The sequence below is a fragment of the Tinamus guttatus genome, unplaced genomic scaffold (genome assembly GCF_059628265.1).
Source record: "Tinamus guttatus ecotype Peru unplaced genomic scaffold, ASM5962826v1 Tinamus_guttatus_pri_ptg000246l, whole genome shotgun sequence".
Classification (NCBI taxonomy): Eukaryota; Metazoa; Chordata; class Aves; order Tinamiformes; family Tinamidae; genus Tinamus; species Tinamus guttatus.
The window spans coordinates 9,093,274-9,109,586 of record NW_028288780.1 but is presented as its reverse complement, the minus strand read 5'-3'; the positions used below and the strand labels follow the sequence as shown (position 1 = coordinate 9,109,586).

At 42.1% G+C, this 16,313-nt stretch overlaps 2 protein-coding genes across 2 annotated transcripts; both read left to right on the top strand.

Annotated features, from left to right (window-relative positions):
• Nucleotides 1-2,111: 2,111 nt before the first annotated feature.
• On the top strand, nucleotides 2,112-6,354 carry POFUT4 (protein O-fucosyltransferase 4). Its single transcript, XM_010211458.2, has 3 exons — nucleotides 2,112-2,817; nucleotides 3,424-4,049; nucleotides 6,104-6,354. The coding sequence occupies exons 1-3, from the start codon at nucleotides 2,125-2,127 to the stop codon at nucleotides 6,249-6,251; spliced, it is 1,467 nt and encodes a 488-aa protein (XP_010209760.2). The 5' UTR covers nucleotides 2,112-2,124; the 3' UTR covers nucleotides 6,252-6,354.
• Nucleotides 6,355-12,594: 6,240 nt separating this feature from the next.
• CHCHD1 (coiled-coil-helix-coiled-coil-helix domain containing 1) lies at nucleotides 12,595-14,801 on the top strand. The gene is made up of 3 exons (XM_010211446.2): nucleotides 12,595-12,751; nucleotides 12,907-13,025; nucleotides 14,383-14,801. Exons 1-3 carry the CDS (start codon nucleotides 12,610-12,612, stop codon nucleotides 14,503-14,505), a joined length of 384 nt encoding a protein of 127 aa, XP_010209748.2. The 5' UTR covers nucleotides 12,595-12,609; the 3' UTR covers nucleotides 14,506-14,801.
• The last annotated feature ends 1,512 nt before the right edge of the window (nucleotides 14,802-16,313 follow it).

Sequence of the window (16,313 nt, the reverse complement as noted above, 5' to 3'; positions counted from 1 at the left end):
GGGCTTTGTTTATTCACATTTGAAAGGAGGTTTATATTTTAGCTTGAATGTTTAATAGGTATTCTTACAATACCTGAAAGTTTGAGCTGGAGATAGCACTAAAAGTGAGAGAATGTGGATGGATTAGAGAATATATTATCTGGGCTTGACATTTCAGAGGAGGGTCCTTGTTAAGTTCAGAAAAATATCTGGCTGTGGTTTTAGTCCTGATTCTTGAAGCGTGTATATAAATCCATTTTTCCTCTAATGCTGCTAGTTTGTCTTCCCTCCCATCACTACATAGAAAGGGGATTATGAAAAATGTAATAGAGAAACTCTTTCAAGATGTAGTTGACAGAACCTTCTGTTTCGTGGGTTTTTTTTTTTTTTTTTTTTTTTTGTATGAGTGTGGCTGACTTTTTACTCCATAGACTGCCTCCAACCAAAAAAATCTAGAGGATTTTTAACCAGAGAAACAACATCTTCCCGGGAATACAAAGCTCAGCAACCACAGACTTCCACAATACTAATTTCTAGTATTAATATTGGGGGGTGGAAATGAAATCATAAATGAACCTTACATTTTCTTCATTTGTTTATTCCAATGCATCTTTTAATTTGTAAAGAAATAAAAATATATTAAGATGTATTTTATGTCATTGTTAGTAAATAAACACTGCTTATTTTTCCAAATACTGTATTTTGCGGGAGAGAGGAAATGAGAAGGGTTGGAGCCTAGTTGAGTGATCCTTTATAATCCAGTGTCCTACCAAGTTAAGTTCAGTCTCTTTCTCTTAATTGCAGTGAAAAGTGGTAAGAAATTCAACAAACATAAACATACAAAAGGTGCTGTTTGTTCTTAGTGTTATTTTGCTTAGCTAAATATTTTTAACTTTCTGCCCCAAATGAATTTCTGTTTTACAAAGAGCTGTTTTCTCTAATGCAGCCTGAGTCAAACTGCCTTTTTTTTTTTTTTTTTTTTTTAGTCTGAAAAGTATTGAAGAGTATTCTGGTTATCTTGAGACTATGTTAAATTTACTTTAGATTTTCAGTTTCACTGTCCCGCTGGGGCCTGGGGAGTCTTCAGGGAGCGGAGGAGGTGATGGGGGTGACATGTGGGTAGTTGTGACCAAGCTGTGGCCTGGACAATCCTTGAAGGAACACAAGGAGAGCCTCTGGTATTTTAACCCATGCCTTGTACAGATGGAGAATACTTATTTGCTTGGGTTGTCCATATTAGTAACTTACATATTAGGAAAAAGTACAAGTATTTAAGGATTAAGTTATGTCTCAGGAGCATTAACTTGGAGCTTGTAGCACTTAGTTATGGAATTACTAATTCTTCTGTTAGGTGTATATCATAGTAATGCCAGCTTGGCAGCCATCAATACTGTTTACGGAGTATTTTAACACAAAAAGTTATTTCGACTTGGTACAGAAAAGCAGCTCAACTAGGAACTTTCTCCTTGACCTGTCACTGTACAACAACAAGCCTCACTCCTTGAAGATGTTTTCTGTTCCCTCCCTGTGTGGACTTTGGCAGGGGCTGCTCACCAGTGCCTGTGCTTGCCTGATCTGAGCCGTTTGCTTGGCACTGTATCCGAGATGTGCTTCGTGGGCTGAGCCAGCCCCCAGGGCAGCTGCAGCTTTGGGCTCGCTTCTGGCAGCCCCGGGGCAGGTCAGTTGGCTGTAAATATACGGGGCCAGGGAGAGGATTTAAGGAGTTTTAAGTGCACACAACTGCTGTGTGTGCGTGTGTGTGTGTGTGTGTGTGTGTGTGTGAATGGTGTTTCTGTCTTAACAAATCCACCTCGGATTTGCTGCTGCTGCCAGCTGTGAGTTAAAGCACTCTTCCCTCTTGACTCTCGGCCGTTTCCATTCCCTGGTCCTACACCAAGTCCTCTCTGCGTGCGGCAGGCCCAAGCTGGCGAGCGGCCGTTGGCGAGGCGGGGGCGGCCGTTGGGGTCGTTGACGGCGTGGGGGGGTGGGGCGGCCGTTGGGGCCATTGACAGTACGGGGCGCAGGCGGCCGTTGGGGCCGTTGACGGCGCGGGGTGGGGCGGGCGTTGGCGGCGCGGGGCGGGGCGGCCGTTGGGGCCGTTGAAGGGCGCGCTGCGTGCGCCGGGGGGCGGCGCAGGAGGCGGGAATGGGGGGTCCCGCGCGCCTCTGGCTGGCGCTGGCGCTGGCCTGCGGCGCCGTGGGGGTAGCGGCGGGCGCCGAGGCGCCGTGCGCGACCGAGGCAGAGGCGGAGGGGTGGCAGCACACAGCGGTGCCGCCGGCCGCGGCTTTCGGCGCTGTGGCCGCGCCGTCCTACCGCGGCCCCGGCAACAATGATACGCGGCCTAACAAGGCGCTGCCTATCCTGCTGTGGTGGAGCGGCAGCCTCTTCCCGCACTTCCCCGGTGATACGGAGCGCATCGACTGCCCGCGCGGCTCCTGCCTGGCCACGCGGAGCCGGCGCGCGGCGCAGCACCGCCGCACCAAGGCGCTCATCTTCTACGGCACCGACTTCAGGGCCTATGAGGCGCCGCTGCCCCGCCTGCCCCACCAGACCTGGGCCCTCTTCCACGAAGAGTCCCCGATGAACAACTACGTGCTCTCGCACTCCCCCGGCATCGGCCTTTTCAACTACACGGCCACCTTCCGCCGGGAGTCCGACTACCCCCTCACCCTGCAGTGGCTGCCCGATGCCGGCTACCTGCGGCGCCCACCCGTGCCCCTGGCAGAGAAGGACGCGTGGCGGAGGCAGGGCTACGCGCCTGTGCTCTACATGCAGTCCCACTGCGATGTGCCCTCAGACAGGGACCGATACGTGCGGGAGCTCATGAAATACATCCAGGTAGGTGTGCTGCACAGGGAAGCTGGGGCACCGTGTCACTGTAGGAGCTAGGCCAGCCTGGCCACTGCCTCCGGGACCTCCTTTTAACAGGGTTTGTTTGTGCTCGTTTTTAGCCAAGATGATTTGTAACAGGAAGTGCTCCGACTACGCGCTGGACAGCAAAACTAGTTGCCTTCCTTCCAAAAAGCGTGGTCTAGACTGCACCTCACGCCAGTAGGTAGGCGTCAACATAGCTCTTAGTCACAGAGATGGTCAAACTGCAGGATCAGTCACAGATTAGGCTCCACCCTAATAAATTTGGTCTCCTAGATGAAGTGCTGAAATCTCTGGAGCCTTGTAAGTTAGCGTAAAGAAAAGTTGCTCCCTTAGAAGCATCACTGGTGCTTCAAACTGACTGTGAAATGGTTGAGCCTTAACTTGTGAAGTACTAAGGTGTGCTGGTTAATTTGAGAAGTCCTACAATGTTTTTGTTTGCCAAAATGGAATGAGGTTAGAGTGAAAATGAGGCTAAGCTAAGGTCACTAGAACTTTGAGAGCTATAGGCTCTGAGAACAAGCTCTAAGTGAACATAAATCACTTTTGAAGAGATAACTGTTGTTGTTTTAGGTTGATTCCTATGGGAAATGCCTGCATAACCGTGAGCTTCCTAGTGAGAGACTGAGAGACACTTCTACAGCCACTACAGAAGATTCTGAATTCATGACCTTTGTTGGCAGATACAAGTTTCACTTGGCCTTAGAAAATGCCATATGTAATGACTACATGACTGAGAAACTGTGGCGCCCAATGCATCTGGGTGCTGTCCCTGTATACCGAGGCTCTCCTGTTGTGCGAGACTGGATGCCAAACAACCTCTCCATCATTCTCATAGATGACTTTAACAGCCCCCAAGAGCTGGCAAAGTATCTTGATTTCTTGGACAAGAACGGAGAGGAATATTTGAAGTATTTAGAGTATAAAAAGCCTGGTGGAATCAAAAACCAGTTCCTGCTTGAGAGCTTGGAGAGGCGGGAGTGGGGTGTGAATGATATGACTCTGCCCAACTACCTGAATGGCTTCGAGTGTTTCGTCTGTGACAGGGAGAATACCCGAGTCAAAGAAGAACAGGAGTACAGAAAGTCTGGTAAGAAATTTCCAGCTCCCAAACCTCGAGTTGCTCAGTTCAAGCATATGGGATGTCCTATGCCAACTCCTGGGTTTGGAAGCGTTGAAGATATCTCTGGAGGAGACAGGTAATGTAGCAATACCATGCTTTTTGAAGCAAAAAGCTTTACACATAGTAGCTGTAAAAGTACTCAGTGTGAGCCTAGCTTGCTTCTGATGGCATCCATCAGAGCAGAAGTTAGACCTAAGTTAGGTCTTGTAAATATGGTAGAAGACACTTTAAATTTTGTGTGGCTCTCTTCTGTCAGACAGTGGAAGCTAAACCTTAAGCCATAGCAGATTTTGCCTGTGTCTAACAATTTATTGCCACAGGTTTCAGATTCCTGGGATTCTGTTTAGCTATATGAAGTGTTAAGCTAACTTTGCCTCGATGTTTGTCACTACAAAGTATTTTTCACAGTACGATTAATAAATTGGCTAGTTAAAATGATGCTTGCAAGTAGAGGAGGCCCTTACATGCCTTTGTAACCCTTGTTTTTGGTGGTTGATTGTTTATTTATTTATTGGAGCTTTTATATTAATACTTTGCCTTTGTAGGAAAATGTGCTCTGCCCTCATCCTACTCTATATAAAGAATATTCTCTGCTTTTTCACAAAATTTCTTCTACTTGAGCAGCAGATGGCACTAAGGAAATAATTTTGAGGACACGATCTGGGTTCTCTATGCTGCTTACTTGCAAATTAAGATACTTCAGTCTTCTGTGCAAGGAGATTTTGTGTATCAGCCCATTTCCATGCTGCAGATTTCCATGTCTGTTGAACCATAGTAGTGTTACTCCCTCCCATTCGTGGAGATGTGTCTGGAGCATTTCCACTGTCTGCCATCCACTTTAGAAAGATAACATGTATCTAAACTGCAAGGTATGATTAAGAGCTCCCAGTGAAATGCAGTGCTCTCCACCTTGCAGTCATCTGAGCTTCAATGGTGGAATGTGGTCACTTTAGAGTTGTAAGTGACAGAAGGATACAGTTGCCGCTGAAGTGTTAGCTTACTTCTGTTCTTCTGTATTTGCACAGACATGCTTGTCTTTTGCCAGAGTTTGACAGTAAGTTTAAAAGAACAGCATGATTAATTTGGGTGAATGCCTAATGAGCTTGTCAATCTCATGTTTTGTTTCCTTACAAAACATTAATCATGGAGAAGTGACACAAGCCTAGTAAGAGTGTAAGTTATGGAATAAATGCAGCTCAAAGTCTGACTTTAAACACACAGCGACTTTGGGTGCTGAAGGATTCTGGACCACAGAGGACTGCAAAAGCATTTGGAGTTTATATATTTTAAGAGCTACTACCAAATTGCAGTATGGCTACAATATGGCCTTTTCATGCCCTGTAACCATTATTCACGAGTGTAGCAATTATTGTGTAACTCTTATACAGCTCGTATACATCGCAGATACAGTAGAGAAGAGAAGGTAGTGTGTGGAATAATCAGGTCTATCATGAAAAGGAAGAGCATTAATTATTAGCCAAATAAATTATTGCCATCCTTCGATGTAATACAAATGAGCGTAGCCCACACAATCACGTATGGGAAAGGAGCTGCTCGAAGATATTATAAGGCACTCTGTGCTAGGAGAAGTTTGAGAATGCATGCATTGAAAAAGGAAAGTGTGTACTCAGCAACCTAGTCTGGAGATTAAGTACGCAGTCAGGCTTAAATGATAAAGCTTTTTTTCTGTGTCATGTATAACCTCATTTTTATAATAATTAGCTGTCAAGTCTCTTAACTGTTAAATGGTTTGTCTGAAAAAAAAGCTGATTTTCAGTCTGAACTATAGTTTGAAACGTATTGGTCATGGAAAGCCACTCAGTCATGTAAAGTTTCTCTGCTAGATTTTAATTTAATATAAGATTTTATCCTTTAGAGTTTGTAGGATGACTAACATTAGACATGCTGAAATTTGGAAAAGTTTTAAAGCCAACAGTGAGATGGTTTTCCAGAGAGAATTATGTAGCCGATTTCTTTATGTGGAGCAAAATGGCCCAGTAATATCATAATTTGTCAAGAGCTTCCCTGACCTGTTTTCCTCTTAGATGAAAGAAAAAATGGTTTTAGTATTGTTAAACCTGCACATAGTACTTTTTATGCTTTATGGTGGTGTCTTTTTTTATGTTTCAGTTGGAAAGAGATGTGGCTGCAGGATTATTGGCAAAGTCTGGATCAGGGTGAGGCTCTCACTGCTATGATTCATCACAATGAGTCGCATCAGGGAAGATTTTGGGATTATATGCACGAGATTTTTCTCAAGAGGACCAGGCATCACTGAGTCATCTTTGGAAGACATTGACTTGAAAATTATGTTGAAAGTTGAGAGTAAAAATTCTTACCTCACTCTAAATATTTGCCTTGAAATAGTAGAAAAACTATTTCAGAGACTTTTTTTTCTGATGAAGTCCAACAGAAGACAACAGTCCCTGTTGTGATTGGATTTCAGCTGTGCAGATGTTATACACTGCTGGGATTTGAATTCAAGGAGGGTGAAGCTACTGCTGACCTACAGGTGTCAACATCTGGGTCAAAAGAAGAATTTACTCTCCTTGTGTATTTGGTATACACTTCCCTGTGACTTCAGATGAGCAAGTTTTTGGACTCTGCTCAAATAGCCTAGGTTATTTCCCTGTAGGGATTTTTTATTTTTTAAAACATACATTGCTGTTTTTGTATTTTACCAATCACTTATTCTCCTCATTAAGATATATTTTTAGCTGCTAATAACAAAAAACTTTTTCAATGAAGGAATTGCAAAAGGCTAATGTCTGTGGAGAACAGTTGTGCCTTATGAAACAATATCAGTAATAAAATTATTCTCCCCAAGTAAATATGCTTTAAACTCTTACTTTTCATGGTAAAGGAATGGTTTTGGGTGTGTCAATTTCTGCTTAATTTTCTTCTTTTGCTGATTTTGCAGGTGCCATGTGAATGGGACCACACCTAAATTATTCAATTCCCAACTTTAAATCAAGTATTTTAAAATATAAATACGTTACCTGATATTGTGTAGAACCTGACTGAGTAGAATTAATATGTTTTAGTTATAAGTTTCTATAAGTTTCCCAGCTGTGATTGTTTCTTGTTCCCTGCCTAATGCCAAGGATTCAGAGGTCTTTATGGATTTGCTCTTTCCCAGTGTCAGCAGCTTTCTGCAAACCCAAACACATTTTAGGCATGGCGCCTGTCCAGTGGTCCAATTACTTTGATTTCAGATCTTCTTGTCTTTTTCTCTTAAGGTGGACAATCAGAATTGGAAGTACTGAGTTTGTTTTACATCTATGTCTTAGCACAATATAGTCCTGGTCCGTGCCTGGAGTTCGTAAAAGTAAGTAGTGATGTGTAGATCGTTTTTGTTGCAGTCTTTATCTCTTACAAACAAAAATGAAACATACTGGTAAAAGTTACAAACAGGAGTAAAACAGTATCTGTCCCTAATCAAGTCCTTGACTTGGTGCTTAACTGTAGATGGATCATTTCATCTTACTTCTTTCTTCAAATTCCCATCCAGAGTAGTGTAAACATGGTATCCATGTGGGCAATGATACCCATCTCAACGTTTGCCTCTCAGCAGATAGACAATATTGCAGTGTTAAATTGTAGGTGCTTTGACAGAGAAGGCATGAAACACCCAGCTGTCACTGGATTGTTGTGGATGTGGAAAATACCTAAATTGTACATCAATTTCACTTTTTTTTTTTTTGTTAATATAAAATAGGGGGAAACTTGCAATTGCATCTTTATAATAAAAATAATAGTAGTAAGAAATGATTCATCAGCTAAGATGCACTCACCGGTTTACAATCCTTTTTTCTTCAGTTACTCAGCGCTTACCTATACAGAGATACTTAAGTGAAAGTATCTGAATTAATTTTTCACGTGGATTACTCAAGTCAGCTGGAGATTATAGATGGGTGTTTTCAGGACTAAATTTCCTTTTCAAGCACATTATGAAAAGATAAAACAAATTAAGGCTGCTTTAATTTTGAATACGATCTTCTACTGAACAGCTTAATGAGATTTAAATAAATTGTTTGAATTAATGCCCTCTATTTCATTTCTCTTGATGTTTCTGTATGGAAAATGATTGTTTCCTTTGTTTGCTCTTTTTAATTAGCACTGTCCCATAAGCCTTTCTCACAGACATTTTTGGTAGGATAGCCAGGAGAAAAAATCTGGTATTGCTTTTTGTATGTAGCAACACATTCTGCTTTTTCTGTTTTATCCTATAATTGAACTGGGACTGAGTTTTATAATTAAGGTGTTGTTGTCATTAATCTGCTGTTACCTGAATTACATATGCTACAGTTAATGTATTGTCCTTGGAGGAGTGGGAGGAGGAAGCACCAATAGTAAGTATGAGTATTATAGCACTTGTTGAAACATTTGTTGATTAGTGATGTCCTAAAGCCTTACTGTGCTTATCTGCCAAGCACAGTGCCATCTCTCTCTCTCTCTCTTTCACTTTCTCTCTCTCTCTCTCTCTCTCTCTCTCTCTCTTTCTCTCTCACATCTCCTTCTCTGGAGATCTTCAAAACCCGCCTGGATGTGACTGGGTGCCACATGCTCTAAGTGTCCCTCCTGAAGCAGGCGGGTTGGACTAGATGATCTCCAGAGGTCGCTTCCAACCTTAACCATTCTGGGATGCCTCCTCCTATGCATCTTGTCAAAGCTTTCTTTCTGAGAATGGGCCACTTAAGATTCAGTTCTTCTGCTACTAGAGATTAATTAACATAATTATACATTTTAAAGGATTACTATATAACATCCAAAGACTACTGCCAACCTTAGCGAAAGTGAATTAAACTTATGATCCAGACTGTCTTTTTGTTAATACAAATACGTGAATGCAAACAAGGAGGAAGGAGACTGCAACTGCTATTAGTATTTTAAAGAAAGATTTTGGATTGTACAAGTTTTTGAATGCTAACAGTGGATTTCTCCCTTCACAGCTTTAAATCCGGACCAACGGGATAGTGGCTGAATATCATCACTTATGTTGTGACTGTTGGAAGGCTTGAAGTGTAAACAGCATCTTGATCCAGTTCTAATTGTGCAGGTGCCCTTACTCAAAAAAACCAAAACTGAAACTAACCAGGAGTTTCAGCAAAATTATCAAAGATTAAAGTGGTAAAGAGATTAAAGAGATTTACCCCTATAAACCCTTTACTTGGCCTCTGCAAAACAGGGTGAGTCACTACACCACTGCTTGTCACACATTTTGCCTTTTTTTTTCTGTGTGACTGCAGGAATGATTTCAAAGCTGTCAAGACAGCTTTATTTCCTAGCATTAATGAACTAAAAATAGGTATCTCCTGCTTGTAGCACCTTGTATGAAACAGTTCTATGTTCTGTGGAGGATATGTCTTGGAGAACTGACGCAACAAGCTAGATTAAGTTCCTGCCCTCTCAGAGGTGAGGGAGAGAGAACAAATATCCAGCTGAAGATTGATAATACAGCAGTCAAATCTATTGCATTGGACAGGCCAAAGTTACCATACTTCTGCCAGAACAGGGATACTGGATGCTGTCTTATTTTCAGGAAAAAAAGACAAGTGTTTTATTTGCTGAACTGGCAATCTGTATTTCCAGCTTTCACAAGGAATGCAATTTCTAAGAATGAAATAGCCTCATTGAAAATTACTGGGGTTTTTTGATACTTAAGATTGATAATTTTTAGAACTGGAAAAAAATGTCTTATTTGAGTTGCTGAAGTAATTTTCAAACTGAATTAAGATCTCTGGATCCTCTTTGAGTGACACATTTCAAGTGCCAAGTGGGTGTATATGTTTGGAGAGAAAGAGGAATGAGATTTCTCTTTGCCTGGAAATAATCTGCAAAGTGCAGTAGCTGGATAATCAGCAAAAATGCGCCTCCCTCACCTTGGTAGAGGGCAGTTTTTACTGGTTTAGGAAACAATAGATCATGGAAGAACAGGCAACTGGAGGGCTGGGAACAGGATAAATTGGATTGGAACAGAGCCAGTGTGGGACAACGCTCTTTAAACAGTGCTGTGGTAGACAAGCAGCCATCTGCCCCGTTACCATCCTGCCAAGCCTGCTTGTCACCCCTTGCCCAGTGACAGCCACTCCCTTAATGATTAGCTGTCATGCATTGGGTTGCATTTAGTTAGGACTGTTGATGGATCCCCCGGCACCTTCCGAGAAATTGTATTAATCGGAAACATACAGGGCAGCAGCTTCCCTCATTCTGCTCAGAGACCTCTACTGATGAGTTGAAATTCATCAGATGCAAAATCCTTTTAGTGATACAACCAGTTGGGCCAAGGGCTGTGTCAGTATTAACAAACTGCACTTTTCCTGTGACTCACTTGGAGCTGTCTGAGAGCTGGCACTTGGAGATGCAGGGCACTGCAGAGGACTAGGAGGGGTGGGGAGAGATGGAACTGCAGATTTTGTTCCAGGACTTTGACATGACCTGCATCTTAATTTGTACTGTGCACATTCTTTCCTGCAGAAAAGACCATCTAATGCTGAAGTGGCTCAGTTCAGCAAGGGATGATTCTGGGGCTCTTGGAATGGATCAAAGCAAGCCATGATATTTTTGGACATTTTTGAACAATAAAGAGGCATCAGGAACACTGGAGTAGCAGGAGCTGGAGTTGAGTTGGTCTGGGAAGTTAGAAACTAGGGATGGCAACTCAGAACTAATTGGGTGAAGAGGATATTTCAGGGAGGCTGGTGTGATTGAGGTAGGTCCAAAAAAAGCAGGATAGCACTGGAGCTTGGGGAGGGGGAAGAACTGACCTCAGAAAATAAACTGCATCTATCATAGCTGTTTAAGTGCTATTTTCACCTAAATGCATGGGTAGTAGGAATATGTTTGAACTGACTGGAATTGTCTCTTAGCAAACTGTTTTGCTTCCTTGCTAAAATGGGAAAATTAAGACAGCTCCCAATAAATTGAAATGTCCTAGGGCAGCTCACACTGGGGTCAAGGTCAGGCTGAGACAGCTGAGAATAAATTATGGTAGGCAGAGGTGTTACAAGGTTACATGACAAGTAAGGCATTTGGGATAAACTTGGGTAGGTATTTCAGACTTTAGTTGAAGAAAGCTGTATCCAAGCAATTTGGAGAGACTTGGCTTTCAACTCTATTCATTTCTCCCAATACATCTGATTCCTTAGTCTCAGTCCCTAATTCTTTTTAGAGGTTTTAGATAGTTAAGAAATGACAAGAACCCATGGTATAATTTCTCGCCTTCTAGAAAGGTGTTTAAGAAAGCAATCTAGTTTTATTGTAGCATTTTTAGCATTATATTTTATCATAGCATTTTAAATAGCATCATGGATGGCCTCTACTCCAGTGTAATGTTAACTTTTTTTTTTTTTTTGTAGATATTTCTCACCTCTGGTACATCTCTTTCTTACTAGCTGAGACAGAGGCCAGGATTCAGCTATTTTTTTTAATTAATTTATTTTTTAACGTATGTTAATTTAAGAAAACAGTAGGCTTGAAATGCAGTTAGGACCGTTACAAGTTCTTTATTATCATATACTCAGGATCTGCAGTGAGACATATCTGTGCGGCTTTCCAATGTGTTGAGGGAATCAGGGCAGTGAGCGAACCTGAAAAGTGGAAACTTTCTCATCCACTTGCGATTCCTTGCTATGAGTTGCACAAAGTACTGGCTTATAGAAGGACCCTGCAATTGAATACCTCACCTCTTTGTAATTCTGCATTCCCCCTCAAAACGGAGGTTTGTACCTGGCGTCATACATCTCCGCATGGCGTGCGCAGACACGGTCACGTACGTTACTCTGTCTGCTGGTCATTTCTTAGGCTGATGCGCCAGTCTCAGGCTGCACGCCAATGCAGACAGCACTAGTGACAGGGCGCCATTAACATTCCCCTTGCACAGCTCGCCTTTCTCTTTCCTAGCCTTTCCCCCGCCCCTGTTTTTCTTGGAATTGTTTTAAAAAGCAGTCAGCTTCTGAAGGTGAATGTACCTGAAGGTGCTGACACCATTAGCTAATGTGATGCGTAAAAAGGGAAGGTGATTTACAAGGAGTGCGGTTTGGCTCCGCTTATGCCCTAGCATCTGCTTCTTTCTTTTTGTTCTTGTGCAAGCCTCATTGGTAGCCACAGCAGGCAAACGTGGTGGAGAAAAATGATTAGCAGTAGGTGTAACAAAAAGAGGAAAAAACATTAGCACATGAACTTCGCATAAATTGGAATACTGAAAAGTGCTTCAGCTCTTGGCTTAAATTTGTAAGATCTCCAGTGTTTAGTGTTCCAGCGTGTGAACACTTCAGATTAATTTGAAGGTGTCAGTTTATGTTTGGGGTTTTGTTTTGTTCTTTAACCTCCCTCACCCCGCCCCAGCCGCCCAGCTAGGAAGACAGCTCATTTCCTGTCCGATCAGAAACATGGAAGTAGAAAAGACAACTCTCCTGCCTGAATGTTTCAGAGCGCCCAGGCAGGCCGTTCCAATGCGGTTCTAAAGAAAGGGCACCTTCCCAAAGGCAGTGCCTCTGGTGTGTTTGGAGGCCGCTCCTCCCGCTTCCTCGGCCGCGCTCGGAGAACGCACTCCCGCACGAGGAGCCGCAGGCGCCTGCGGCGGCAGCCCCGCCCCAGGCCGGTGACGCGCGGCGCGCGCGCCCCGCGCACGGAACATGGCGGCGCCCGCGTACCCGGCCTGGGTGACCCGCTGGGTCTCCGGGCAGTGGCGCCAGAAGAAGCGGCCTCCGCTCCTCCGCCCCACGCGGCCGCTGGTGCTCGCCAACAAGGTGGCGAACCGCAGGGAGCAGCCGGGCGGTGAGTGCGCTGCGCTCCGCGGCAGCTGCGTGTTGTGGCTTTTTTCTCCCCTGCCTCTGCCCCATCTTAACTTTCCCGCTGGAGATACATGCACTATATAAGGCTGTTAACGTGACGACCTGAGCGCTCAGACCTGCACTGTCTTTTTCCCCCAGAGGCAACGTGCATTACGGAGATGTCGGTGATGATGGCCTGCTGGAAACAGAACGACTTCAGCAGCTCTGCTTGTGCCGAGGAGATCCGCATGTTCCACGACTGCGTGGCAAAGGCAGAAGTAATTGAGGGCTCTCTGGCATTCTCAAAGGCTGGTGGTGGGGAAGGAGGAAGCCCGCAATCACTTCTCTGTGTGCCTACAGTGATAACTCTTTCCAGTTTTTCATCTCGGTAGAAGCAGCAGAAAATGTTGCCTCTCTGCACGTTAAGCAGTAGGTCTGAATGAGGGAGCCTGCATTTTGAAGCTGTAGAGGTAGCAAGTAAGGCAGTGGTTTGTACGGTATGAGAAGTGGGTTAGATTCTAATTTGGGGCTATTTTATAATTCTGTAGCCTGTGCTTTGAGGTTGCAGGAGTACAGTGTAGGTAAATTCCAGTAATTGCTCTAATTCATAAAATCAAGAAATAGTCAACTTGGTTATTGACCCAATGTTTGCATTGCTTAGATAGTAGTGGAAAGTGGTAGTTACAGATTCCTACATTCAGTTCTGTGACAAATCTGTAAATCTGTGATCACAGAAGCAAGGATAGAGATGGTGGCTGGCAGAGAAATAACCAGTGTTTTCAGTAATCTTCATCATAAGCAGAATTTTCAGGATGTGTGAAGTAGTTAGAGCTGATTCTCTGAAAATTCTGAATCCTTTTAGTCTGTTTCTGAATTTGAGAGCTAGAGATTTTGTTACAAGAAAAAAAAAGTTGATTGAAAATCAGAAGTTGCCAGCTAAAGGCAACTATTACTATACTACTAGCTCGGGAGTTACCCTGTCTGATTCTGTGCTTTAGAAGGCATTCCATTGAAATCCGGAGAGACAATAAAAACTTTATGCAATTGAAAATGGAAATAAATTTGGCTATAGTTTCCAGAAATAAGGCAGAGCATAAATATGAAAAACATTTTGTTCTTTCTTAATACAATATATTTGAAATAAGGTCTGTTTCAAAAGTAGTGTAAAAGTAAGTATATGTACTAGACATGCCTTTAACCTGTTCCTATTTCCAGTCTTTTCAGTAATAGCATCAACATTTCATAAATTGTTTTTGCCTGCTAGTGCATGACAGCATACACGGAAGAAAAGTCCACAGTTGATATAGTGGTTTACAAAATAGGCAAAAAATAGAAAGTAGAGGGAAAATTGTGTTTTGTGGTGTTAATATAAGTTTATCATAATTTTAACTAAGGATATGTAGAGATATCATGATCAAGATGATGATCAGTCATTAATTTCACCATTTAAAGGAGACCTACAGTCATTACTTTTCTAAAACCTTGGGCTTATTTAGGCAAGTGCTATTATAAATGTTCCTTAAAGAAGTGGCATTCATTTCAGATAAACCTCCAAGAGCAATTATTAGTAGTCCTTGAGCATAAGAGTCAACCTAGCAAATAAATACAGGTAATATTTTGAGGTTTCTTTTTCAGAAGGAACGCAGGGAGCAAGCGGAGAAAGCAGAGGAAGACACCTGGGGACTCAGGGAAAACTTAACTTCAAGCAAAGCGAACAAGCTTCTCAGGAGATTTCCTAATATCACGCGTTATCTGTAATGTACCTTACTGAGAGACTGTGGAGAAGCAGCTACTGCTGGGATTGTTTTTGGAGGATGATTGGAAAACAGTTCAGTGAGTGTTTGATGCCAGGTGGTGTCTTTCCCTTTGTCTCTTGACTGACATGTCTTTGTTTCCAGAGTAAGAAAGATTCAACTTTTTCCAGCAACTTGAGAGTGTTTGTGAGCTTCTTTGTTCTTGCAGTCTTAAGATTTATGCAATGTGTTATTCAGCCAACCACAACATGGGGTCAGGTCCTCAGTGTGTAATAAAATCTTCTAGGAGTGTCTATAAAAGTTTTTTTTTTTCCTAACAATTAGGGAGTGACTTTGCTTCATGTATAAGCTTCCAACCTAGTTCATGAGCTGCTATCAGAAAGTGTTCATGCCTTGACATTAAGCCAACTTAAAATGAATAATAATCTTATGACTTATACTCCTGCATATCTGTGCATATAATTTGATTCCTCTTGAAATTTTTTTAATTCCTGCTCGTTTACAAGAGGGCTGGCAAATGAGGAAGAAATCTCCAGCAAAATACCTTGCTAGCCTACAGTACACTGAGAAGACTCAAATCCAACATTCATGTAGGTGTTTTTATGATTCAGGTGCCCTGATTTATAGGTGGGAAAGGTATGGTGCCATGTCAGATTGATGTTATCTGTACTGTAATAAAGTAATGCAAGACTGCTGTTTAGCGTGAGTAACTTTTAGTCTACTCCAAAAAAGTTGTATTGTTTTGGTTTTAAAATAATAATTACTATTAAAAAATAAAGAGGAATGCAAGATTTAAGTGTGGACTGATTTGGGAATCATGTGATTAACTTTTAGTTTTGATTTGTTTTTCCAGTATTGAAAAGGTACTGCCAGGCAGGCAAATCTGTTGTTTCAGGACCTGTACCTAATAATAAGTAAATAAACTGATTATATGTGTCCCAGTTATTGGGGCAATTTTCTTTTAACTACTCTTTGCAAGTGCTCATTAGTGGCTTATTCCACCAGTTAACTTATTCTCTCGTTGCTGTTATGCTGTAAATGGGCCTTTCAGAGGATTTGATGTCAAGAAGAGCACAATGACTACACCGGAACTTGGGGAAAACATTTTTGTTCTGTTGTCTTTTGCACTGGCAGCCCAAAAGATGCTCTGTGAGAAGAAGTGCTTGTTAATTCTTTGTGTTCTGAAGAAGACAAGCTAAGGTGGGAATGAGCAACTGATGAATTTTAAATTCATTTTTGTTAGGGATGTTTTTCTTTACTATAGTATCAAGCATAGCTTTATACATATTGTGCTAGATGGACCAGATTCCAGTGTCTTTGAAGAACTATTTCATATAAGAGGTTGTAAAATAGAACTTCATATATTTTGTTGTACTTTTACTTTAGAAATTTTGCTCAGTTCTCTCTATTCTGGACAGCTAATTTTGAATTTTACTGCTTCATAGTGAGCTTGAGTTGCATTTTTTTCCCTAGAGCTTTTACATGTTTACTGTACCCTTAAAATACTCTCCAAAGATTTTCCAGATCTTGAAGGAATGCATTTATTTAGAAAGGAGGAGAGATAATGCTCTTTATATGCACCCAAATTTTATAATGCTGCTTTTTATAAAATACTTGGCAGTTTATTTGGCTCAGCATCTCATACTGAAACCTGAAAGCTTCCCATTATTGATTTGCCATTGGGAATTTGTGCTGCTGCAAATTCCCAGTATCTCGCTGTTAGGCTTTTATTTGGTATATAAGCACATTCCCTGACACTTTCATGTTGGAGTCATTCTGTTAACAGTTAATGTGAGCAACTTGTACAGTGAA

What these genes read in the sequence shown, in the direction of transcription:
- CHCHD1 (XM_010211446.2), top strand. Translation starts at nt 12,610, where the DNA reads ATGGCGGCGCCCGCGTACCCGGCCTGGGTGACCCGCTGGGTCTCCGGG. An exon ending in CCGCAGGGAGCAGCCGGGCG is followed by an intron (nt 12,752 to 12,906) that starts GTGAGTGCGCTG and finishes TTTTTCCCCCAG; the next exon opens with AGGCAACGTGCATTACGGAG. An exon ending in ACTGCGTGGCAAAGGCAGAA is followed by an intron (nt 13,026 to 14,382) that starts GTAATTGAGGGC and finishes TTTCTTTTTCAG; the next exon opens with AAGGAACGCAGGGAGCAAGC.
- POFUT4 (XM_010211458.2), top strand. Translation starts at nt 2,125, where the DNA reads ATGGGGGGTCCCGCGCGCCTCTGGCTGGCGCTGGCGCTGGCCTGCGGC. An exon ending in AGCTCATGAAATACATCCAG is followed by an intron (nt 2,818 to 3,423) that starts GTAGGTGTGCTG and finishes TTGTTGTTTTAG; the next exon opens with GTTGATTCCTATGGGAAATG. An exon ending in GATATCTCTGGAGGAGACAG is followed by an intron (nt 4,050 to 6,103) that starts GTAATGTAGCAA and finishes TTTATGTTTCAG; the next exon opens with TTGGAAAGAGATGTGGCTGC.